The following is a 25,922-nucleotide window of genomic DNA, read 5'->3' as shown; positions in this document are numbered from 1 at the left end:
CAAGAGAACAAAGCTTTGTGCACTGGCTTGGTGTTGCACCAACCCTCCTTTCTGTTACTTGCCTCGAGTGCTCTGTGGAAGAGTGCTCTGTATTAAAGGCTGCAAATCAGAACTCTTGAGAGGTATGCACAGAAAGAAAATTGGCTTGTTCCAGATTTCTCTTTAACCTTTTAGCACACTGCATCTGAGTGGACTAAGGCTAGCCCTATTAAATGAAAACAGTCTATCAGTGGATGACCTGTGGAGGCATTCTTGACTGTCAGATTGTTACCTCTTTTCCCTAGCAAAGGGGCTCATTTGTAGTAAATACAACAGTAGTATTTTATGAAGAATGTCCATTACATTCTGATATTCTCACTGAGGAAATAACTGCATAGTCCTAGCTATTTTTGAGATTTTAACATTGAGTAAGCTGTATCATTTAATTGGTGACCAGCTGGGAGGGCAGTGGTTTTCTTCACTCTCGTATTGGGTCTGGCTGAGATGGAGTTAATTTTCCCCATAGCAGCCCTCATAGTGCTGTGCTTTGTATGGGTAGCTAGAAGGGTGTTGATAACACACCAGTGTTTTGGCTACTGCATCAGAGCTGTCTCTCCAATGTTGCCCCTTGCCCAGTAGGCTGGGGGTGGTTGAGATCTTGGGAGGGGACACAGCTGGGACAGCTGACCCAAACTGACCAAAGGGATATTCCAGACCATATGGTGTCTGCTCAGCAATAAAACCTAAGAGGGGAGCGGGGGGGGGGGGGGGGGGCATTTGTTATTATGACACTTGTCTTCTGGAGCAACTGGTAGGTGTACTGAAGCCCTGCTTCCCAGGAAGTGGCTGAACATCAGCTGCTGACGGGAAGTAGGGAATAAATCTTGTTTTCCTTTCCTTCTGTGCATGGCCTTTGCTTTTGCTTTATTAAACTGCCTTTATTTTGACCCACAATTTTTTTTTTTTCCATCTTAGTTCCTCTCCCCCACTGTCCTGCTGAGCAGGGGAGTGACAGAGCTGCTTGGTGGGTACCTGGCATCCAGCCAAGGGCAACCCACTGCAACTCCTATCCAGGAGACAAATACAGGAGAGAAATTAAAACAGGCACATTAAGGAGAGCGCATGTGCCACACTGGCTTTGCATCTGTATGTTTGGTTTTGACAGCTTATGTAGTCTGCTGTTCCTTTCTGGTGATGTTTAGGTAAGAAAGGAAACTGTAGTATGGATATACACTGGAAGTATAAAACTTAGGCTGGCAACTTTCTGTTACCAGGAAAAATACTTAATCTGAAGAAGCAGTATCCTCAAGTGGATTTTAATTGGTATGACACCTGTTTTTACCAGATGGTGTTGTCAAATGAATCTGTGTTTCTGAAGGCTTTGCTCCTTTGTGTAGTGTAAGTAAGACACACAGGCAACCATGGAATGCCCTAAAAATTCAAGTTTTACTTGACTTTTAAATAACCTGGACACAAGTATTGACACAGCCATCTATCAAACTCAATTTAAAATAAAGCACACAGTTGCTTCATGAATACTTAATGTACATAGAACATAAGCATCACATCGATATGTTTATGTATGTTGTTTTCAAACCTCTTTCTAGGGAGCTTTGAATTAAACAGGCTTTCCCCAAAGAAAATGTGCTATCTATTCAGTTCAATATACACCTGTATAAAGATGATTAATTTGGCAACTTAAATGGTAGTGATTTTTTTTTCCCAACTAACATCTTCCAATATAAGGAGCTCAATTAGAATACAAGTTGCAAGGTTAGGTAGATGGGTAAGAAGTGCATTGTAGAAAACCGCAGGTCAAGGTTAGCTCCTAATGAAAGAAAACAGCAGCTAACAAGCACAGGGACCAATATGGGATATAAAAAAATGCTTTTGTGGTGTGGTTAGCAAGCCCTCTTTTTTGTAAAAAAGACATGTTTTGCAAAGAGGTATGTCTATGTTGTCAGTGTTGCTAATTAGTGAGCGAGTTCCGTAACTTACCTATTTTTAGCACTTACAGAAGTCTCAGAAGAGGTAAATGCAGAGGCACAAAGTTAAAATTGTTGGCCTGAGATCAGTTCAGCAGACTAGAAGCAGAATTAGGATGAGAATATCTCCAATATCAGTCCTTTGTCCATGTGAGGACACATCTGTATGGCATCCAACCCCAGGGTAAACTTTGCCTGACACAGTTATACATCTCCTGTTTTTTGCCTGACTCATCAGGAGGTACAAGGACTATGGACTGACATCCAAACTTCAGGTTTGAAAATGTAACTGCCTCTAGGCAGTGAAAGTCCCAGGAAAGCCAGGGAAAGGTAGCAACAGTGGAAAGGGCAAGGTGTAGCTCAGAGCTCAAGAGGCCAGCCACTTAAGAGATGCTGTAGGGCCGGTTTAGGGCTACAGAGCATAGCTGTGACACAGTAAGTGCTTTCAGTGATTCATCACTTGTAGGTCTCTCTCACACAAAAATAACAAGGTCACAAAAAAAGGTGCCTTTCCTCAAGTGACTGAGGAAGAGAAGCTTAAAGGGAAAGGAGGCTTGCATATGGCAGTAGTTTATTTTTCTGTACTATTAGCTGACACTGGTGTCCTTGTCCAAGTTTTCCCTTGTTCTGGCACTCACACTTAACATGTAATACAGGTGTTAAGCTTAGGCTTTCTTTTGCAGATACAAAACTGTATCATAGTGCCCCAGACTGAGCATTAGACTTGCTAAAACCTGCTTCCTACATAGTCTCATTGGACAGAAGACCACTAAATCAAATCCAGGAGTCTTTCTGTAAATTTCTCATTTAAATGTAAAAAAGTTGGCTTGATTATGAAACGACTCTCCTGTGACTTGAGAACTGAAACCTATCAGTATTAGATTAGATACAGCCTATTTTCTGATGTAGTGGGATAAGTAAAATACCACACACTTGGCTGTTGGTATCCACAAAAGCCCACAGGCAGATGACAACATACAGGAAAACAGGAGGTTGGATATAAACCTTAATAGTTTTCTTCTTGATCAATATTTGAGGATTGGCAAGATACAGACACTATGTACAGATAATTCTCAAATAATAACAACACAAATCCTCCTCAAGTAGTAGATATGTTCTACTCACCTGTGCCTGCGTAAGGAATGCAGAATAATGGTAATGATTTAGAAAGCAACAAACTACAAGCAAGTGCATAATGCTCCAGCCTGGAACACCTTCTTGAAGAAATAAGGAGTGGCTTTCATTGCAGACACTGTAACCAGTTCTTGGGTGGTTTGTCATATCTCAGTAGTCTTCCAAAAGACTGTGATGCTCTAGATGAATCTGTATCACCACAATCTTTGCCGCAGTGATGGGCTTTTTTGTGTTTGGGTTTTTTTTGCCTTTGTTTTGGGTTTTTTTTTTTTGAACTGGTGCTTGTAAGAATACTATACAAGGTCATAAGTAGATCCTAAAGGATCACTTTAAATTGAAGCAATGACAATGAAACCATTTAACAGACTTACAAAACAATTTAAGCAAATACTTTAAGCCAAGCCCAACAATGTCCTAGAATGAAATCCATAGTAAATTCAGAAAATGCTGAAGAACCTCCATGAAAACAGAATTCTAACAGGGTTCTAAGCTCTTTCCTTCCCTTTGATTTGTTCACTGAGACTGAAGAAGAACTGTCCAAAATAAGTGGTCAAAGAACAATATTCAATTAAGTGAATCTGCCTTCCTTGGCACAATGCAGCATCTTCCAACATGCAGACCAATCCATAACGGTGATAGGAATATACAAACTGTAAGGCTACCACCCTGGCTAGTAGCATCTACCTGACCACTTCAGATCATGAAACAATAAAGAATCAAAAAATGAACTGGAAAATAAAACATCATACAAGGTTTCACTTTTCAGTTTGGTTAGTTAAAATGTGTATTAGTAATCCCACACCTCTTGTAAAACATAACTTAGACGCCTTATGGTCACTCCAGTTCTCAAACAGTACTGCACTTCTGACAGGGCTGCAGTCCCCTGGTATGGTGTTGCTAGGGGTACAAGACACAGGATCACTGCAAATCACTGAAGGCCATGGGGGTTGAGTTTAAGGAGGACAGATGTAAAAAAGCACGAGCTACTTACCACAGCCAATTCCAATGCTGTTTGACAAATTCAATATTTAGTTTGGAGATTACACTTAGCAAAAGTTACTTTCACCACACAAAGATTTTGCTAAGCTTCTTAGTAAGCAATGCCAGAAGGCTCTACACCATGTGCTGACTGTGGACAAATGGGAGGCAGAGGAATGACTTTCAGCTATTTGTACAAAGTGACAGGACAGGAGAAGAGCTAGGCATCACTTCAGTTACATACTAGAAGATAACCCACTCAATGTGCAGCATCATTAAAACTTACTATTCCTACCGTGACAATAGAAAAAAATTGAGAAAAAAATTGCAATTATCATACCTGAAATACTGCCTTTGTCATTTTATCATAGTAGAAGTGGCTCAGAGAAAAGTATCCAAAGTTACTAGCATTGATTATTTAATATGAAAAGAGATTAAGGCAGACTTTGCTAATCTAGTTTAAAAAAAAAAAAAAAAAAGGCTATTTGCTAGCTGTCTTAAATCCTACTCTACAGGTTTCATTTAACCAGTACTTAAGTGCCTTGCTAAGCAGTCTTAATACAATGGGTCAGTACATATTCTCCAGTTTTTTTCCAGTGTGGTTTACTATAAGGTGATAGATGTATTCCTATGGTATGGAATGTTCAATTAAATAGTCCCTCAACAAAAAAGGGCGTTCAAAATTGAGAACACTTAAAACTGCCAAGGGAAAGTATGTCTGTATCACCTCTGGAACTCTCTGCTACAGGGTGTTACCATGTCTATTATTTTTGAGCTAAAACATGTTGAGTCAACATTTGTATTAACAACATCAGCATCTGTTGTGCTAGGCTAAAATAAACCTTGTAAGAGCTATCAGTCCTTAGGACACAAGTTGATCCCCATATAAAATTGTGAAGATAATTCTCCCCATATCACACTGTATTGCACAATTGGCCAAAAATATGACTATTTTGCTTCTCTTGAAGCATCTGGTCCTGATCATGTCAGTTAACAGTCATTTTTTGGAAAAAGGCTATTCAGTTACAGAGCAGACCATAAAGCCTGTTTTGTTGCAGCAATTTTTTTTGTTCCATTTTTTGGAATGTAACTGCTGATCATTCAGTTTTAGTAAGATTTTTCTTTTTGGTTGTCTGATCAGGCAGCTTCTCCTCGATCAGTCACACCACTAGAACAGTTTCGGTGATAAAAGCATTGCCTGGCCTTCCCAACAAGCAGGCTGCACTTCTGAGTGTATTGAAGAAATTGCTACCACGTTGACTTCAGTTCCTTCCCTTGCACACACACACTGAAAATTCTCAGTTTCCAAAGAATAAAATCCATTCACCACCTTCAGTTATGGCAGTCAAGTCTCCACCTTGAAGCGTGACACCTGTACTGTTTTTACGATCTTAGTGGTGGGTTTTCCATCGACGTTGTTAGTGGATAGCTGAGATGTTTCTTCTATTAGGCTGTCTTTAGATCCGTTCTGTCTCTGAAGGGAACAAATTAGCGTTGTTGAAAAGGTATAGCAGAATTTAAATAGTATATTTTGATAACTGTTGCTATGACAGCCTTAGGCTAATGATATAGCAATTTTTTTTTATATATATATATATATATGCACACCAGGAATATTAAAGTCTCTACATTTATTTGAACAAACAGAACTTTTCCCCCCTCTTGCCTCCTCTCTCCCCTGCCAGCTGCTGCCCCTCTGTGCTATTTGCATTCATATTCCCTTTTCAGGAAATACCATCACTAATTATTTGATATTTAGCAAAATGCTGCAAGCAAGCACTCACAAGGAATTAATGGTCACTGTTGTGACCAGGTCTGGGGCAAAGGGAAAATGGAGGTGTTTGTGGACACTGAACATTGTAACATTAATTCCTTGCAGAGTATGAATTTAAGCCACTTTGTATGGGAAATAAGACTGTGAATTTTGAACAGGACTCAATCACACAAGTTATCTATTTCTACAAAGCACATAAATGTGCTTAGCCTTAAGTATACCAACTTCCCCTTCATTGCTGGAGCAAGTCCTTACAGAAACATCAAGGACAGCTCATCTTTTTCAGTTTCCACCATATGCAGGAATACAAATATCCTTGAATTTAATTCCTATAAAAGAACAGGTAGTGTGTTAGCTAGCCTTAAAGTGAAAAATACCTGTTTATTGTTTTAAAATTATTCAAGCTTAAGTTATTCTAACTGCTTATAAGACAAACTATGGCATATTTTGCTGGTTGTATTCTGTGCAGTTTCCACACTACATACAGTATCAGCATGAGGTTTTGGTATATCCACATGCCAGATTAACAGACATGATGACTGGTGTGGGAAGTTAGGTATCTGGAATTCTCCCTTCCATGTTTTGGTTTTCCTTTTGTGTGCTTGCACAACAGACCTGCAAGTGCTTTTTGAATAGAATTTGCTTCTCACATTTTGAGCTTAACAAAACTACCAAAGCTTAGAGATATGGTACTCTAATGTATGATGAAAGCCAGTGATTATCTTTAAAAAGACAAGTTCTATCCTTTTTAGTTTTCAGTAACGTAAAAAAACATCCAGCATTTGGGGAAAAAAAGAAAAAAAGGCAATGCTTCAAGCCCAAGCAACAAAACTTTAAGAAAACCTCTACGAAGAGGCGAATAAATTATAGTAGGTTGTGATTACAACTCCATCCCAAGCACACTTGCATATTTTAAGAAATTGTGAAAGTTGATTCTCCTCTGTGGAGAACAGGGTATCAGCTTAAGGAAGCATCAAACTCAAACTGGGAAAGAGTCCTCCAGCAGCAGAAGCAGGTGTTTGCAGGGGCATATGCTACAGAACTACATATACGTGGAAATATAAACAAAGTGTAAATATAACCAAAATGTAAAATTTCAAGTCACACTGCTGCTGAAAAAATCTCAGCCAGCTTTAATTTTCACTGAAAAACAAAGATCTAATTTAAATAATGCACTAGAACCCCAACTTCTCCCTCCAAAAAAAGGAAAATTGCAGCAGATGCACAATTACTAACCTGTTGAGTCAATTGTATGCTAGGACCTTTTGCATCTGAAGATCGTGTAACAGGCAGTGGAGGCACCAGATCAGTTTTCGCACTGAAATTACAATATTACAAAATGGATGTTGCTATAATGAAGTAAACTATAACTGTGCAGAGGAAGAATAATGAAACTGACCCAGACAGCTACATAGATCTGAAAGGCAAAATCCAAAAGGCTTATCACCTGACTTTAGCTATCATGCTGATACTCAGTAGTCAGTGGGCACCTTCAGGGCACAGGTCATCCCATCCCTTCTCAAGGGGCCTGTCTCCTCCTGGTCTACAGAGGCAGCCCAACTTCATGTGAGATGAGTCTCACCTGAAATCATGGGTGTGCCACACGTCCTTCAGGGTGCCATCCAGCTAAAACTAGCCTCCCAAGTAGGTGATATCATCAAGGGACTGCTTTTGATATTTAATAAAACTGAGAACAGGGCTATCACTTTCCCATTTTTAAGTACACCCTTTACAAATCAGCCTTCTAGGAAAGACTGATCCACCCATTGCTGAAGAGGGTTGTGCTAGAGTTCCCATGAAACAAATACAGATGACATCTTAACTCTGTTAAGCATGAAGGTATCTGGAAAGCAACTCATGAGTTCTCATCCCTCAGGCAACTTCATGACCTACCACTGAAGAGCAATATAGGTTTATTTTGGCTTTTTCAGTTTTTCCCCCTTCCAAGGGGATCAAGCAAGCCTCTGTGGCCCAGAATAGATCAGAAATGTTTTTGTACTTGTTTGCGTCATTTAGCTCTGAAGACCTACTATTTAGAGGGTTGCCTGAATCCTATGCTAGCAACCAACCACGTTTATGCCACTTCTAATCTAATCATGATCTTTGAACAACTTCTGGGCCACACTAAACCAGTCCATTGCTAGCAACCACATTCACGTACTTCACTTCAGACAGGACAGATCTTTCACCATCAGAGCACTGCGACCGCCGATACTGACGGTAGCTTCGAGGGGAATGTGAATGCCTAATGCGGATCGGGTCACCTTGAGTCCTAAGAGAGACACAGAATGCACAACAGTAGGTTAGTAAACCTGATCTTTGGCACAAAAACATAAATTCAGCTGTAGACTGAGAGATCCTCCCATTTCTTATTAAAGTATAACAGACGGCTTCTTGCACTGGCTGCATTTAAAAGGCTGACGCTTCTCTTATGGGTCTGTACTTGGAATTCAATGCTTTAAAAGTGTAAAGGTCACAAACTAGCATGCCCATATTTGAGAATGGGACTATTTAATAAATAATGCACTAACACATACAGCTTTAACATCAGCCTTTCCTGTTTAGTGGTGTTGTGGAAGCACATTGTAATGCAAACAGGGATCCCATTTCTGCTACATGCAGCTGCTTGCACTGACACATGGCATCCCAAATGGGCAATTATCACAGTGAAATAGATGTCAGTTCTTAAGGAAATAGCTATGCCCTGGCAGCTGCCCATGACAAGCAAGGAAAGGGGTTGAACAGGTCAAACAGTGCCTTAGATGACTGGAATAAAAATTTAAAAGGAAGCAGAAGTTTAAGAAATAAATGGATTTGCTTGTTTGCATTCAGTTCTCTCTGATTCTGTAGTGTGTAACATAAAACAGATTGATGGATGGCATAGGGAGACAAGTTCACAAGTGTGTGGGAGAGATAGCGAGAGATGAAGATGATTTTTTTCGTATTTTGGAAAAAGAAAATATTAGGGTTTAAAATCGTTATGTATCCTCACCCAACCCATCCCGGATGAGCATTTGGAGTAGATAAAAGCTTAGAGATTATGTGCAAACCCACTCCTATTTCAGTATGACAGAGTTCACAGTAAAATAAGAAAAGTGGGCTTTTGTATTCACAAAGAAAAATCCTGACATAAACTCACTCTATTTTAGTGTATGGAATTTCTTTCAATTGCTCCTCAGACAGGCCAGATGGATCCACGAGCTCCTTCCTAGAAAGGATTAGGCAAAGTAAAAAATGTAACAGTAGCTACCAACTGCAAAACTGTTCTTATTTTTATTATATTAGGCTGAAAAGATTTACTGAAACAAGCTGTTGTCAGCCCTGAAGCTATCTTGACATCAAAATAGGAAACCTATTAACTTTGCCTTGATTGCTTCAACTGCATGTCGCATCCTGTTCCACCCTCCTCTCACCTCCCTGCAAATCTGATCTTGTTGCTTCACAGTATATATAACATCGTCTATACTGAACATCAAATATGCTTTGGAATAGCTATCTTCCTAACTGGTAGTTCTATAACATATGGGACCTCATCCTAAAAGTGTCAGTATTACAAACAAGGACATTTTGGAAGTCACAGAGGAATAAATCTCTAAAATTATGTATTCTTCTTTAATAATTCATCTACATACAATGGTCATGTGTATTCAGTACATTCAGTGATCTGCAGTATCTTCTATGCATAGCGGGTCATTAACACCCGCATAATTTACTGTGGCACATAGCTAAATCAGAACGTAATGCCTTACAGCCACAGTGCAGGGGATGTGAATAACTACATTAGAGGCAAACCAAGCAGTCCCTCGGTCCCTACAAGGACCGTACTTACTGAATATGTTTCCACAGTTCTTCCTTAGCTTGTACATCTGGGCTTCTCCTATAAATACCAACAAAGACAACAAAGACATAACTGTGAAAACCATCATCTGACATGTTGCTGTTCAAATAACCTTTAACAGCACAGACCCTGCACAGAAATCATGGTAAATGTAATCTACCAGTGACTTCAATTTTAATGTTTGTTACCTCAGAAAATGCATTAAACTTCATCACTTTACTTCTATTGAAAAGTAATTTCTTGAATGACAGGCTCTTAATCACAATTCCTGTTCCACTAGCCTTCAGCAAGAGTATGCACAAAATATAAACAACAGCAGAGCTTCCCAAGCCAAATCAGTGCCCAGCTACTGCCACCCCTTACCCAGCTGAGGACAATGTGTTTTGGAATAATACTTTTGGAGAAGGCCCTCAGAAATGTCCTATGGCCCACAGAGCCCTTTGTGGGCAGGAGGAGGGACAGGCCAAGCCAGGGACACACACCAGTAATCCCTGGACATTCCCAGTGAGCACCAGTAAAGAGGATCCATTGCTCAGCTGCGTTAACAGTACAGCCTCTTGCTTTCTGGTCATTTCCAAGAAGGGTTTCTGCTCACTTCGTTTACCTTTGTGATGTTCAGGACAAAAAACCAACAAGGAACAAACCAAACCAGCAACCACGCATACTCACACATATAAAGACTTTAACAAGTATTTAATTCACAGGGAAAGTACTTAGGCAAAATTGTAATTTCCCTGTTGCAGACACAGAGATTTAGTAAAGCAAGCCTGAATGGCATGCCTTATATTTTCCACTGAATTACAGAAGATACTGTCTCCAAACTGGATCCTCTTCATTTTTGGTTTTCTTACCCTATTTTATCGCGGGGTTAGTGCAAAACCACTGCTGTTGCTGAAGTTGCACCTCGAAGTCACCAAAACCCATGCAGAGTAATAGATTAAATAAGCATTTTACACAGTGGTAGGGACTACATTTGCATGGAGAGATCAGATAACTCTTTTCATTGGGATTGTATCAACAGCTAGACTGTTCCATACCATCTGAGATGTGAGGGATGCAACTTTTAGACAGATTCAGCATGAATAAATGCTCCCACTGAAGTCACAGTTTCTCAAAGATTAAGTCTTATTTCATCAGATCATACAGCTTGCTTTTTTTTTCTTAAACAAAAGGGCCTATCATATTCAAAGATGCTTTTGGAGTGATATAATCCAAATTTAAATGAAGATCAAGGAGGACAGCAGAGTTCTGTGTTTTAGCATCTGTTAAATCGGCTCTCCTTTGCCCAGTGACAGAGATGTATCAGAAATAATTCCAAACTGCTCACTAACACTAAGTTTCACTGTTCTCTTATTTCACTGTTACTGTGTTTGGCTCATTTCCAGAATTCAGCCTAGCAATAATGTTCAGAGACATCAATATTGCAGTAAATGTTTTACAGTTGGCGTAAAGGCAGATTATTTAGGGATGGTAATGTTTCGGGGTTTCTTTTTTCAACATTTTACAGGTGCGTAAGTACTGGGAGATACTAGTTTACTGCTTTATAAATACCAAAAAGAGACAGATGGGTGAGAAACAACCTTACACTTGCGATTCCCTAGTGGGACTAGTATGAACTAACCCATAAAGTTCTCGGACTCCAAGGTGGCGATGGCTGTCCAGGCAGCATGATGCAGCTGCCCCAGACGACTCCCATCCTTGATGGACGGCTCTGCTGTCTGTTCCAGCTGCTCAGGTCCTTGTGGCGGCAACAGCTACAGCCACAAGTAGCTTGCAGTCCCATTTTTCTCAGTGTTCAGAGCTTTTTGTGGCTTTGTGTGTTTGTACTTATTATAAGGCGTTTAATTTTCTCTGATTTTCACTTCTCCTATCTCTCCTTCTCCCTTCTTGCATTTACTTCTCCTTCTCTCCTTCTTACATCTGTCCATGCTGTAAACGCCCTGATGCAGTAGCTTGGTACGCAGTGGCATTTAACTACCTTTTTCACCACTCAGTTTTGAATTGATTTCTCCTTCCATGCAACCCGCTGCTCACAAAACAGCAGCTGCAAACCCTGCATTCACCCTGGGGCTGGGAAGATAGGCATCCTCTTCTGAGGATGAATAATCAGGCAGTGGGGAATGCGAAAGCTCCCTGAAAAACACCAGCTTCTCCAGGGAGGCTTTGTAATGCTTACAAGCCCTAGTTTGCCTGAGGAAGCAAAGCCCCAAGGCTGCTCCGAAAACCAGGATCCCCACAAAGCAGGGTATTGTGCACACCACTGACCCATCTGATCAGCTCATGGCTTTTACTTATTCATGGAAATACAACAGTTCAGGATGTGGCCTGAAGTCTTGCATATCACCAAACATCATGTGAAGCCTTTCATACAGTAAGAAATATTAATTTGTGGGGCAGTGTGGAAAGAGAGTGGTTAAATAAGAAGTCATCTTCATTTCTCCATTTTCTAGTGCCTCCTGTTTTCTGTGGCCAGTGCCAGGCATTTAATTCTGTGATCTCTGCCATTCTCCCTCCTTCCACCGCTGCAACTACACTAATAGGGAAGCCACTGCTGTAAAATACCAGTTTAGCAATATGGCATCCCATGGGGGGGGGGGGGGGGGGAAGGAAAAGGGCTAAACACAATGATTCCTCAGAGCAAACTGCTTTTATGAATTCCCATCTTGACATTATTTATTTTCTGCCTGTTTAAGAAGTGTTACCATACTGGGATAACCTCTCAGCATTTATTCAAGTTAACTACTCGCAAAAGAATATCCAGAAATATGATACAGGTAAGTATCTTAATAAAAGCATTTTCCTTTCAAAGGCCTGTTCCTGCTTCCTTTGAAGGCAAAATGAAGAAAAGCTCACAAAAAGAAAGGTCTTGTTAAGGTGAAATGTAGGTACTGCATATACTGCATAGGAAATTCACATTTGTATAGTTAACAGCCCACAACAAAGCAATCCTTCTATTAAATCTTTAAAGCCAGATAACAATCCCTCTTTCACTTTTTCTTCATCATTTTACTGTGAATTGTTTTAGAACTCACAGTTTTGACACATAACATATACTCAGATTGTCCTATTGCTGTATCTGAATATATAGCTTTTGGACAATTTGTACGCTAATCAGATTCTCTAATGCACAAGAAACCTAATGGGAATTCCCAGTAAGTGATGAGTCTCCAGGGGGTTTTTTGTTTATTTTTATTTAGTTTTCACAAGCTCAAACAACTCTACACATTAATAAGGTCTACATTATTTTTTGTGCCTGCATCTGAGCCCTTATTAATATTTCAGTTTGAGTCACAAATGGTAAATTTAAATAACCATGGAATTTTAATGGCCATTCTTCTTAATTAAAAAAAGCCCTTTGGCTACACAGATGTTTTACATGAACTCTTGAAAATAAACCCTGTAGAACTAGAATAGGGAGCTCGCTCTATTTGCCGATTCCTTTAGGAGAAAGAAAGGTCAAATTCTTGTCAAATATTTTTATTCCTCAGACCAAGGAGACACCACCTCACCACCACCAATGATTAATATTACTCATTATCAAGCAAATGAAATGCACTGTGCCAGGCACAGTAACAAATATTTCAGCCATTACTTCATGCTTCCAAAGTGAACCTCTAGTTAAGCTGACTGCAATAAGGAACTCAATGTGAAAGACTTATTTGTACTACTAAAATGAAGGTTTTGTATCAATTGTTAACTGCAAATTGAAATGGCCATATGACCAGATTTAAAAACAGAAACACCCATGCTCTACATCCCAGGGAATCAGGTTTCCCTTCCTTCTGACCTGCATCCAGTCATGTAAGCAAACAGCTGAGCCAAACTAAATTAAATAAATGCTCTTATAACCTACTGCAGGTTAACAGTTAAATGCCTTTTAGTAAACTTTTTTTAAAGCATTTTGAAAGGAATTCCCATTTTACTTTTTTTTTAGTTCCTACTTGCATATATTAAGGATCTGTGCCATACGTAGGAGGTTTGGGCTTATTTTGTTGGTTTGGTCTTGCTTTTTTAAACTGAAGAGTGAGACAAAAAGAAGGAATATATTAATCACTAACACAATAGGGAAAAGAAATGAGAAGCCATCCAAAATCTTCAGGATTTCCTCATTTCTTTTCTTCCTCTAGGACCTTTCCTTGTTAAGTAAAATGCTGCATATTTACATTTTGTGCTAATAGCAGTTTAAATAAAATGTAACTCAGAATGTCACTGTGCTGGAAAATAAAAGCCGTAAGTTAAGTTAGCCACAAGAGGGAGCCCGTGCTGTCCAGGCAATGAAATTTACTTGGCCTATGGGAAAAAAGAAAAGTTGACTATAAATTTAATCTAACCATTATTAACTGAGTACATTTCCTAGTTTACAGCACTTTCTGTATATAGTAAAAAAATGTAAATCAAACTTAATCAGCTATATTTTGTGGATTCCAGAAAAGTCAGCTTGAATATTCCTGATTTTTAGTAATGTATCATTGTACAATTACACCTAGTAACATTTGACTTTTGTGCAGCTGAAAGTGAACAAGTCTGTACAAAGCCAGTCAAAGTAGAAATTCCAACATTTGGAATTTTAATGGCAAATTCTATTTCTCATAAAAGAATGAAAACTGTACGCTATGAAACTGGAGACAGAAACAGGCAACTGAAAACAGAACTCAAGTGTATTTTAATACTGGAAACTTCAGCGTGGATTACGGTTTCAATGAGTATGACTGAAATAATCATTTAAGGCACTAGACAGTTTCTCTTGGTAAGTCTTAACATGAAAGGTAAATTTAAGAAAAGACATTAACGGGAAGTACCTATGTAAGTGTGTTACAGAGGTCACACATTACACCATCAGCATCAGGGCTGGCAACTCACCCATGTTAGCCAGGCAGTGAGGGTGGGGACACAGTTTCCAAGACTGCTCTCTCTTGGCTTTCTTCTCCCAGTGCCTCACAGCTGCTCTCCTGGCACTCTTCAACACCCACCCCCAGCCCTGCCCTGCCTGCCTGCCCGCCTGCCGGGCACGCCGATGCTGGCACTGCTTTGGGTGGTTGCTTGGATGGCAGATTAGGCTGGACACAAACATGATACAAAACAGTGTGTCTATACCCCAAAACCACGCCATTAGAAGAAAAATATAAATTAAAAGAAACCAGCATTTTCATTAGTTAAAGAGAAAATTAACTTTAGAAGCTCACAACTTCAGCACATCAAAACCAGCTGACAGCAGGAATGGCACTGCCTGGCAGCGTGGCTCCATCATGGAAATCCTGACATCAGGATGCAATAAATCACTGACTGCTGCTTGACAATGGTAATTGACATGGAGACATCAGCAGCTGGTCTCATCTGGAACAATACTGCAGACACTGTATGATTAAACAAGTGCGCATGCACTTCACAAAAATGCCTGCACCTAACACACAAAATCTGAATGTTTGCACAGACTTGCTGCCCAGAAGAGGGGAATTGCTGTCCTCATTACAGAACTAATGTTCAATGAGCCACAAAACTCATCCAAGGTGATGGAGAGAGTTCCTGACCAGCGCTGTTACAAAGCCCTTCCTGCGTTACTTGTGCCCTGAAATTCAAATCACTAAACAAAGGGAGTTTGACCACAAAGACAAATCTGCTAATGTGAGAACGTGCCATGTGAAAGTCTCTGTTACTCAGTAGCTAAGGGCCGCCATCACACTGGAGATACTCCTCCTGCTTTTTTAGCATGCTACAGCAGCCTTAATTTTCATGTCAAAGAGGGCAAGGGTTACATACGATCGAGATCTGTGCCTGGATCGCCGGTAGTTTGGATCTGCCTGGTTTTTCTCCTTTTGTCGCCGTAGCACAGCTTCCCACTGAGGAGCCGAGTCAACCATGTCATTCTCTTGCCGTAATCTGCAACAGAAGTACCAGGAGTTCAGTCTGAGGTCTCTGATGCAGGATGCTCTGAGAAGCAACGCAGTACTTCTCCCCACACAAAAAAAACGTTGCTCCTGCAATGCAATACTTTAACTTTTCATTTTGCTAAATTTCAAGTAATGTTCCCAAACTACCTTAAAATGTAAGAATCTGTATCAAAGGAAACTCATTGATTTGTTATTTAGAAACAGCATAAGCCAAAAATGAAATGACCCAGGTCTTTAAGAACAGGCCCACAACTTGAACTCGTCTTCCCAACCCAAGCCAAACATCTAGAATTTTTTTCCTGTTTACGTATTTCAGCCCACCTCATCTACAACAAGGCTAAGCCACATATCATGATACAAGGCTCTACTACTACAACTTTTCCAAATACTTTGTTGCAGCATGCACCTTCCTAAGATCCAGGGAAAATCCCCAAGGGATGCCCTTGGCAAGTTCCTGCTCAGAGGCAGTGGTCCCTCCACCCTGACCTGCAACAAAGCCCAGGATGCATGCAGATCTCTCTGGCTGCCCCAGACACGTACCATCCCACAATTGCACCTCTTCGGCACCGTCCCCTGTGGCTTTGGCCCCTGTCTCTGCTTGTATGCTTCTAAACGACATAATATGCCTTTTATTTCTTCTTCTTTTTTTAGATCCACAAGTCCGTTATTGGAATGTTGTACAGATTAAACCAAATGTCAAAATCCTATAAATTCAGTACGTTTGTTAGCAGGCTGAAATAACTTTACAATGCCACAACCAGCCAGGCCAACCAGCATGCCAGCATTTGGCCATTACAGATGCTTCACAGTTCTGGGGTTGCACATACAAACAGTGTGATGAAGTGTTAGGGTGGAACAAATGGATATCCTTGGTCACAGCAAGGAATTTAAAATTCAACAGGGATTTAGAAATAACTCTGGAAAATATCACTCCAAGAGTGGGTTCTCTGATAGGACGGTATGACTGGCATACTGAAGAAACCAGAAGAGCTGAACAAAAAACGGGAAGACCGACAGGTAAAACAAACCACCAAGCCAACAGAGATAAAGGGATTACACTGGAGACGTGACTGGTAGGAAATGCAAAGCATGCTGTTGCTGTTGCTCTTCACTACAGATGTACCTTTCTTCTTGAGGTTTGAATTGTATCAGGCTAAACTGGCTACGCAAGCTGCTGCTTTTCCTTTAATCAGATCTTCTCTCATATGGGTAATGAATTTTGAGCTGGACCCCCAACTACTGTAAACGGCCACAACTGTACCAAATGGTATTGAGCAGCTGAAGAAGACCCCAACATCAGGTTTTGATTTCTAAGCAAGTCTTTTTAAACCTGTAATCTAGTACAGGGATTAATATAAACTTCTATCTAAGGATTTAGTAGAAGAACTCACACAGCAACAAGTAATGAATTGTGATTTTCATCCTGAATAATCCAATTTGCAGGGACAGCAATCATCCCACATGGTATAAACACAATCAACCACCTCCCATATACAGCAGTCACTTGCACAAAACGAAGACGTGGCTGCCAGGCCAGGACTGCTGCCGTGGTTGGTGGGTCTGTCCGCTTGCCAGCACCTCACCCCATCTCTCTCCCAAATAACAACTCCTAACAGGTCAAGCAGACACCAGTGCTCTGAAGGAGGCATTCAGATGCTTGCCATAAAATATCCAAGAGCTACTCACTCTTCTCAGGAAACTCACACAACGCAGCAGAGCATGAGGTCTCTACTGCAGCACAGAGCACATGAGATCCTACACCTCTGTGTTTCAAGCCACACTTGCACACTGACCACAAATGACCTCTCATTAAGGTAGTAAACACATCATTTCTGCTGCGGTCCATTCTACCAATCTAGTAGATTAGCATCTACTGCTGCATGGCAAGCACAGTCCTTAGAAATGCATTCATTTATCCCCAAGTACTTCATATTTCTACTCTGCCTCCTTTCTTCTACTTGTTGTAACATACAACAGTGTTCATCACTCTTATTTATCTCTTTAATTTGAGCAAAATACCAAAAATCTAAATACATAAAGTAGCATGGCAGCTATTAAAACAAGTAGTGTCAGCACACTCAAAGTACTGTTATACCACAGCAGAACTCTACTAGATGTAGATATGAAGAAATAAAACATTCATTTTGCAGCTGCAAAGAAAGGTACTATGCTCACACTTAACGATGTAAAGGATGACCAAGGTAACACAATCTCTACATAAAATATGTTATTTAGATGCAATGATCAAATCATAACAATGTGGGGGCAAAATCTTTAGCTCTTTGGCAACCGAGATGACAACAACAACAATAAAAAGTGGAAAGAAATTTAACTCAAAACCTAAATGTCTATTTAAAGATATTTCTGACAAAAAAGTGTTGCCCTTGCCCTTGTACTCCAAGTCCGTTACAACTTTCCTTTCATTCTTTTCACTTTTTGCTCCCACAAGGGAACAAGTTGATTTATGCCTTTTAGAAAAAAAATCCTTGTTCCTGGCATGTAAAATAAATCCAGTTGAGATTAATAGCTATCATACTGACAAAGTAGGCATTGTTTGCTGGAAGGCTTGATGGTAAAATGGAAAGTCATAAGACATCATCACTCATCTGCTGACTTAGAGATCTTTTTCCCCCATTTCACGTGATATGATAGCAAGCTACGTTTATGCCATGATAAATGCTCTTAAGACAAGCAACGCTGAACACTTGATTCTTGAAACCTCATTCAAAATATCTGAGTGTAAAGTTATCACTTAGGTACAATGAACAACAATGAGGGGCTTGTTGGGGATGTGAAGGTCAAAGGCAGCCTTGGCTGCAGTGACCATGAGATGGTGGAATTCAGGACCCTGAGAGGAGAGAGGAGGTCAAAAAACAAGATCACAACCCCGGACTTCAGGAGAGCAGACTCTGGCCTCTTCAAAGATCTCCTTAGGAAAGTCCCATGGGATAAGGCCCTGGAGGGAAAAGGTGACCAAGAAAGCCAGTTAATATTCAAGGATCACCTCATCCAAGGTCAAGAGAAGTCCATCCCAGTGAGTAGGAAGTCAGGCAAAAATGCCAGGAGTGTATGGACGAACAAGGAGCTCCTGTTCATAAAGGAAGCATGCAGAAGGGGGAAGCAAGGGCAGGTAATGTGGGAGGAATACAGAGACATTGCCCAAGCATGCAGGAATGAGGTTAAAAAAGCCAAAGCTCAAACGGAATTGAATCTGACCAGGAATGTCAAAGGCAACAAGAAGGGCTTCTGTAAGTAGACAGGTGACAAAAGGAAGGATAGCCCCACTGCTGAACAAGGCAGGGGACCTGGTGACACAGGACATGGAAAAGGCTGAGGTACTGAATGTCTTCTTCACCTCAGTCTTTACTAGCAAGACCAGCCTTCAGGAATCCCAGGCTCTACAGACCAGGAGGGAAGGCTGGAGCAGGGAAGACATAACCTTCATGGAAAACGATCAGGCCAGGGAAGACTTAAGCAAACTGGGCATACAGAAGTCCATGGGCCCACAGGTGCAGAGAGAGGTGGTTGATGTAATTCCAAAGCCTCTCTCAATGATCTCTGAATGATCATGGTGATTGGCAGAAGTGCCCAAAGACTAGAGGAAAGCAAATGTCACTCATGTCTTCAAGAAGGGCAAGAAGGAGCACCCGGGGAACTACAGGTTGGTCAGTCTCACCTCGATCTCCAGAAAAGTGATGGAGCTGCTAATCCTGGAAACCATTTCCAGGCACATGAAGGGCAAGAAAGTTACCAGGAGTAGTCAGCATGAATTCACCAAGGGGAAGTCATGCTTTACCAACCTGAGAAACTTCTACAACAAAATGACTGGATTGGTAGATGAGGGGAGATCAGTGAATATTGTCTACCTGGACTTCAGGAAGCCTTTCAATGATGTCTCCCCACAAGATCCTCATAGAGAAGCTCTTGAAGTATGGGCTGGATGAACAGTCAGGTGCATTGAAAACTGGCTGAACAGCCAGACTCAGAGGATGGTGATCAGTGGCACAAAGTCTGGCGGGAGGCCGGTAACTAGTGGTGTACCCCAAGGGTCAATACTGGATCCAATCCTGTTTAACAGCTTCATTAGTGAGCTGGATGATGGGGCAGAGTGCACCCTCAGCTAGTCTGCAGATGACACCAAACTGGGAGGAGGGGCTGATACACCAGAGGGTCCTGCTGCTGTCCAGAGGGACCTGGACAGGATGGAGAAACGGGCCAACAGGAACCTCAAGCAGTTCAACAAGGGGAAGCGCAAAGTCCTGCACCTGGGGAGGAACAACCCCAGGCACCAGTACATGCTGGGGGCCACCCAGCTGGAAAGCAGCTTGGCAGAACAGGACCTGGGGGTCCTGGTGGACACCAAGTTGAATGTGCACCAGCAATGTGTCCTTGCAGCAAAGAAGGCTAATTGTATCCTGAGCTATTAAAAGAAGTGCTGCCAGCAGGTCAAGGGTGATGATCTGTCCCCTCTGCTCAGCGCTGGTGAGGCCACACCTGGAGTACTGTGTCCAGTGCTGGGCTCCCCAGTACAAGAGAGACATGGACACACTGGAGAGAATCCCATGAAGGGCCAGCAAGATGATGAAACAACTGGAGCACCTCTACTATGAGGACAGGCTGAGAGAGCTGGGACTGTTCAGCCTGGAGAAGACAAGGATCGGGATGGATCTCATCAATGTATATAAATACCTGCAGGGAGGGTGCCAAGAGGACAGAACCAGGCTCTTGTCAGTGGTGCCCAGTGACAGGACCGGAGGCAATGGGCACAGGCTGAAACACAGGAGGTTCCCTCTGAACATCAGGAAACACGCTTTCACTGTGAGGGTGACCAAGCACTGGCACAGGTTGCCCAGGGAGGTGGTGGAGTCTCCATCCTCAAAAGCCATATGGGAATGGTCCTGGGCACCCAGCTGTAGGTGGCCCTGCTTGAGCAGGGGGGCTGGACCAGATGACATCCAGAGGTCCCTGACAACCTCAACCATTCAGTCATTCTGTGATTCTAATTAGATGGATCTTCTAAGTGTAGTCAAGTAGAAAACTATGCTCCACTACACACTGTCTACTAGTTTAATGTATTTTTATCCACAAAATAAATTTTGGCCACAGCATTAAAAAAAGCAAATACGTTTCTTCTATGATTGAAATGTGCTCAACATAGTTTCTTCCGCAATTTTGTATGAACATCGGCCCAGGATAAAACACACATATGATGGAGCGAAACCTCAAAAACTCATGGAGATCCAGTAAAGTTTCTCCCTAATCTTTTTCCAGTGTTGTACCTTCAGAAGTTCTCTACCTGCATTTCCGTTTTTCTTTGATAATTTGTCTTCATCTGATAAATAGTTCAGAGTGATCTCACGTGAACAATATATTCTACTCTTCTATGATCAGAAGCAGATTCTTTTGGGTTATGTTGAGTACTCTGTCATTTTCTTCCAATAAAACAATACAACTTTGTGTCTGCTTGTGCCAGGGACCTGATTATTGTACTGAGAAATAAGTTAGTATTAATCTATGCAACAGGTAAAACTTGAGTAACGGCAGTTGCAAGCCTCATTATATATTGTCCTATTTAACCCTGTTAGGGCTGGCTCACCTCTGCTAACAGGAAAGCTATTCAGTGCCTGTGACTTTTCAGCTTATTATATTCCTGCTGTGGCTGCTAACAAAATGTAGAAATTCATTATAAGTGGTGGTTTTCCTGCACCTGATGACAAGGAACAAGTCTCAGATCTCCAGCTTATTTAGTACTTGTTTACTTTAACACTGATAATGAATTTTTATCTGGTCTGATTTCAGGTGACCACCTAAGAGTAAAAGATGCTGCAACATTAACATTTTTCATGTAACTTACATTTCTGAAAATGTGAAAAATATAAAAACAATCCACACAAATTGATTTTTTTTTTCTTTTTAATTTTAAGCACTTTTCCATGAGGTGAGGAAGGGTTGGTAAAGGCCCTTTTATTCTTCAGAAAATGATAAGCTGTACTTAATCCTTCTTACAATTCAATCTTTATATTGCAAGAAGCTCTTAAAAACATTCTTGTGGTCAGTCTCTAATTTCCTTCACTTGCTTGTGGAGCTCCCTGAACAAGACGCTTCACAGGAGAAAAAACCTGGCAAGAGTGTTCTAAGAGAAAGCGACACAAAATACCATTTACCTACTGATCACTGAAACTATACTCAGCATTTCATTCAAACTTCAGAGCTCACCTGGAAAACAAATCTTCCATGCACACTAGGTTATTGTTAGCTGAGTATCTCACAAGACTGTGCTCTAATTTAAGTAAACTCCAAAGAAATCTCATGGCTCAGATATGCTTCGTACCAGCCCATGTGAATGGCACAATGATTTTTTAGCATCTCTAACTACTGCAAGTCATGCTTAAAATATTATTATACTGCATACTTCTGCAGCACTATCTAGCATATAATTATTTCTAACAGCTTCCAAATATCTGAAAATCATTTATCACTCATAGTACTGCATGCGATACAACAAGAAACTATGGCAGGTTGTGCAGACAGCTTCTTAGAAAATTTGCCTTAAACAATTCCTCTTTTGTCCAGTGACATTTCTCTTAGGCTCTGTTCATTCAATATAAAGAAATTCTATGCGCTTTTTAAAAATACATTTTCATAAATAAGTCTCAAATGCTGTATCTCAAGTGCAACATAAAAGTTGCAGCTTTAAAGGACAGTTTTTGCTTCAATAAATCAGTTGTTATACTAACTTTTTCATATCAGCAACAAGAAAAATAGAATATGAAAACCAAAACTTATTAGCATCACTTGATATTAACTACTGTTGTCCTATTAAAAGCTGATGCTGTACACATTTTGGGTTTAGGACCACAGTTTACATTTTGGAAAATAAAAATATTTATACAATTAAATGCATGCATTTAAAAACAACATGGAGTTTCAGATCCATTAAAATATTTTTTCTATTCTCCTCAAAACCTTATTTTCTGCTAAAATTCTACACTTGAAATTTTTGAGATATTGAAGTATATGCTGTGAATATCTTGTCATCACCATTATTCACTTTATTTGCATTAATATTGCAAGTCTTCTGTAAATGTGCCCCATATTTGTTTTTGCAGTTCATTAATGAATTCTTCACAAGCAACAGGAGGGTATGCATTCATTGCATACACCTACAATGTATATGTGTTTTGGCAATTATCTCTCTTTATATTAAAAAAAGGACCTTAAGCTGCCTCAGGAGGACTGCATAAATTTAAAACATGTTAGACTCCTTCTTACTAAGCCTATCTCTGTCCATCTCCATTTGTTTGTGTTCATGTCTCTATGTCTGAAATATATAATGGTCACCTGTTTCTCTTCTTCCGATGCTCTCTGTTGGAATTTTCTGATTCACTGCCACTGCTGGTGTTACAGCGAGAACGTGATCTGGAGAGGAGAAAAGCAACATCTCAAGATGAATTTATGTACTGACATCAAAGGTACTGATGTACTAAACAAGGAATGAACAACACTAGAAAGACATTCCTAGGAAAATCAGAATTAAAAGACTCTAGAGAGGTTGTCTACATCTGAAAGTCGTATTATCTTTTTCTCATTGATTGATTAGGAGTAACTGCGTCGAAAGTAGTGCACCCAGGGTGCAATGTCAGGTGAGTGCTATTTTCCTTTTGAATCATTGCACTGCATTTTTGTTTGTTTGTTTTATTTTATTTTATCTCTCAGCATTCTTTGTGTATATGCCACAGTGAAATGTTTATTTCAGGTGTGAAATGTTTTATCTTAAAACTGCATGCGTTCTGGCTCTCTTCTTCTTGCATATTGTGGGACACCCAACAGAAACCATACAGTAATTCTGGTTTTGCAGGCAAAACAAAATGCTCATCAGATCTGTCTTCTTCTATTCACCTTAACTTCCATCTGGCTTCTAGTAAGTTCGTATCATTTTTCAAGTGTCAGGCAGTATGGAAGAAACACCACTGAACATTATGATTCTGCTGATCTTTATAAATACAGAAAGGCTGAAGCGCACACATTGGCAGGTGTGTGTATCAGCACAGCTTTGGGACGATCCGATGCACAGCTACAAAGATGGTGCATCACATGAGGAAAAAGAAATAAAGCTGTTACTTCTGTATCACCTCTGACTGCAAAGGTTCAAATGGTAAGGTGACATTTATGGCTCTGATTATTTATTACTGAAAAAGACTGGTGGAACAGGCTGATGCTGAACTTCAGAAATAAAATGGGCATCTGCCTACCTACAGGCAAAGTCCTCTCAGTAGAGAGAAGTACTTGGCCACTACTATCTGAGACCCTTAAATCCTTGATTGCCACTGATCAACATTTTGAAGCAGACAGACCAGCTGTCAGGGCTCTGCTCCTAGAAACCAGGACTCTGTTACAGTACTGCTGGGCTAGGTCCTAAAAAATGGCACTCTCACCAAAACCTGGTTTGGACCATTCTTTAGTGTGATGATGGTCTCTGAATGCCTCCAAAGAAAGACATGTTTCTCTGTGACACTGATGGCCCAGCTGATTAATGGGGAAAGTGGAGCAATATTAACCTGAGCTGGCCTAGAAGGATTCAGGATATCAGGAGTTAGAATCAGTGATGGTTTTGCTGCAATGGAAAACAGACATTTTCTTCTGAGGTCTCTGGGCATGAAACAGGAGATGCAAGGGGATAACTCCTGATGCTGCTGACAGAGACACATACTTTCTTGTGCCTCCTGGCTTTTCTTTTGCTCTTTGATAAGCCATTTTCATAAGAGAACAGACTTGTTAAACTAAACCTCAGCCAAGCTGAGGAGTGAAGGCAGTTTATTAGGTGTAGATAACAGGTAAGGGGAAGCAATTCATGACAAGGTTGGAGGCTATTGACAAGTACCTGCTCACTGCATGTCCTAACAGTTTAGGAAGAAGAGCCCAAACAGGATGAGAAGATGAGAGAGACTTCCTAGTGAACTACCTGTGGCATGGACCTTTCCTGAGTGTCCCATCTGGTCAGGGACACATCACTCTACCCTCTGTCTCTGAAACTAGGACACTGTTATAGATGTCCTTCTGACACAGCTGAGAGTCTCATGAGTTTGCCCATAATACCAGTGAATTATGGTTCAATTTTATTAAATTGCTGTGTCATTAAATGCCTCAGTCTATGGAGTCTGGTCTCCCCCCTCTCCTAAACTCAGAAATCATTAATTCAAATAGCTCCCATTCAAACAGAAATGTTTTAGAATAATAGGACAACTAAAGCCTAGGAAAATCAGTTCAACCCAGCTTGTCTAAAGCAAATAGGCTTGAAAAAGTTAGATTTCCCCAGAGGAGAAGCAGAAACGTCTCCCCATCCCCAAATTTTATGGCTCATAATTTAAAGCCACTGAGAGACTCAGGATAGCCAGTTTCCCAGGTAAAAATACTCAGTTCTGAGTGAAGCTGAAAGTGGGGATAAGAAAGATGTATGTTACTACAGAAAAATGTAACCCTGAAGGAAGGTTAAAAGACAGTGTCCAAAAGATTGGCTCAAGCACATTCGGAAAGTTCAGAGCAATAAATGGCCTAAAACTGCAGCAGACCTTACATGCCCAAAAGTGTACCTTTTTTCCCCCCAAATCTTATCAGACATTTAATAAATATTCCACAAAACTTGAATCTCAACATTACTAGGTCATCTGAGCAACACCATTCTTTCACACTTGCAGGTCATCGGAGCAACTCTGTTCTACATTTCTCAGCACTTCCAAGTATTTTCTTACTCTGATTTAAGCAATTTATCCCATAAGGTATCAAGGCAGCAAAAATCACACCATGGCAGAAGAAGTGCAAAATAAAACATCCTATTTGCTCAAATTCAAGATAAGTATTTCTCTAGCTTTTCAGGAATGGAAATCTGATCCACCTTTTGGATACTGCACATCAAATTACCTTGTGTTCCCTGTCAGGAAAGCACTTGTGGTGAGACAGAAGGGCTGCTGAGCTGTCAGCTGAGTGGCAGCTGCTCATGCTGGCTGTCAGAATATTGTCTTTCACTGAATATTAAACATCAGCTTTTACTGAACTGAATAAAATACCAAAAATGGAAACAAAGGTAGTTTCCTAAGTCAGGTACAAGAACGCATGAGATCATCCTGATCTCTGACAATTACAAAGCACCCTTCATCCTTTTTTCTCATGTTTTCTTGGTCATGCAATATATTTGTTATTTTGCAGGTGGTACATCTATATGGTCTGACACAAGGAGCAAGAAAGAAGGCATAGTCAGTTTGGCAGGAGACACAGAACAAATACAGTCCAGGAGGGGGCTTGGGGCATGGGGTGGGTTACAGGATTTGGTATTTCAGAGAAACAGTTGA

At 40.6% G+C, this 25,922-nt stretch overlaps 1 protein-coding gene across 4 annotated transcripts in view; it reads right to left on the bottom strand.

Annotated features, from left to right (window-relative positions):
• Nucleotides 1-1,406: 1,406 nt before the first annotated feature.
• Nucleotides 1,407-25,922, bottom strand: part of EPB41L4A (erythrocyte membrane protein band 4.1 like 4A) — a 140,048-nt gene continuing 115,532 nt past the window's right edge. For all 4 annotated transcript variants that reach the window (XM_030005358.2, XM_030005360.2, XM_030005359.2 and 1 more), the window contains 7 exons: nt 22,918-22,995; nt 15,446-15,565; nt 9,680-9,727; nt 8,990-9,058; nt 8,012-8,122; nt 7,087-7,168; nt 1,407-5,550 (listed from right to left, as the gene is read on the bottom strand). In XM_030005358.2, coding sequence (XP_029861218.1) covers nt 5,422-5,550; nt 7,087-7,168; nt 8,012-8,122; nt 8,990-9,058; nt 9,680-9,727; nt 15,446-15,565; nt 22,918-22,995 — 637 coding nt within the window. In that variant the 3' untranslated portion in view covers nt 1,407-5,421. The remainder of the gene's footprint in view (nt 5,551-7,086; nt 7,169-8,011; nt 8,123-8,989; nt 9,059-9,679; nt 9,728-15,445; nt 15,566-22,917; nt 22,996-25,922) is intronic.

Source organism: Aquila chrysaetos, chromosome Z (assembly GCF_900496995.4).
Source record: "Aquila chrysaetos chrysaetos chromosome Z, bAquChr1.4, whole genome shotgun sequence".
Taxonomy (NCBI): domain Eukaryota; kingdom Metazoa; phylum Chordata; class Aves; order Accipitriformes; family Accipitridae; genus Aquila; species Aquila chrysaetos.
The sequence above is the reverse complement of the archived record's forward strand: the minus strand, read 5'-3'. Positions and strand labels throughout refer to the sequence as shown.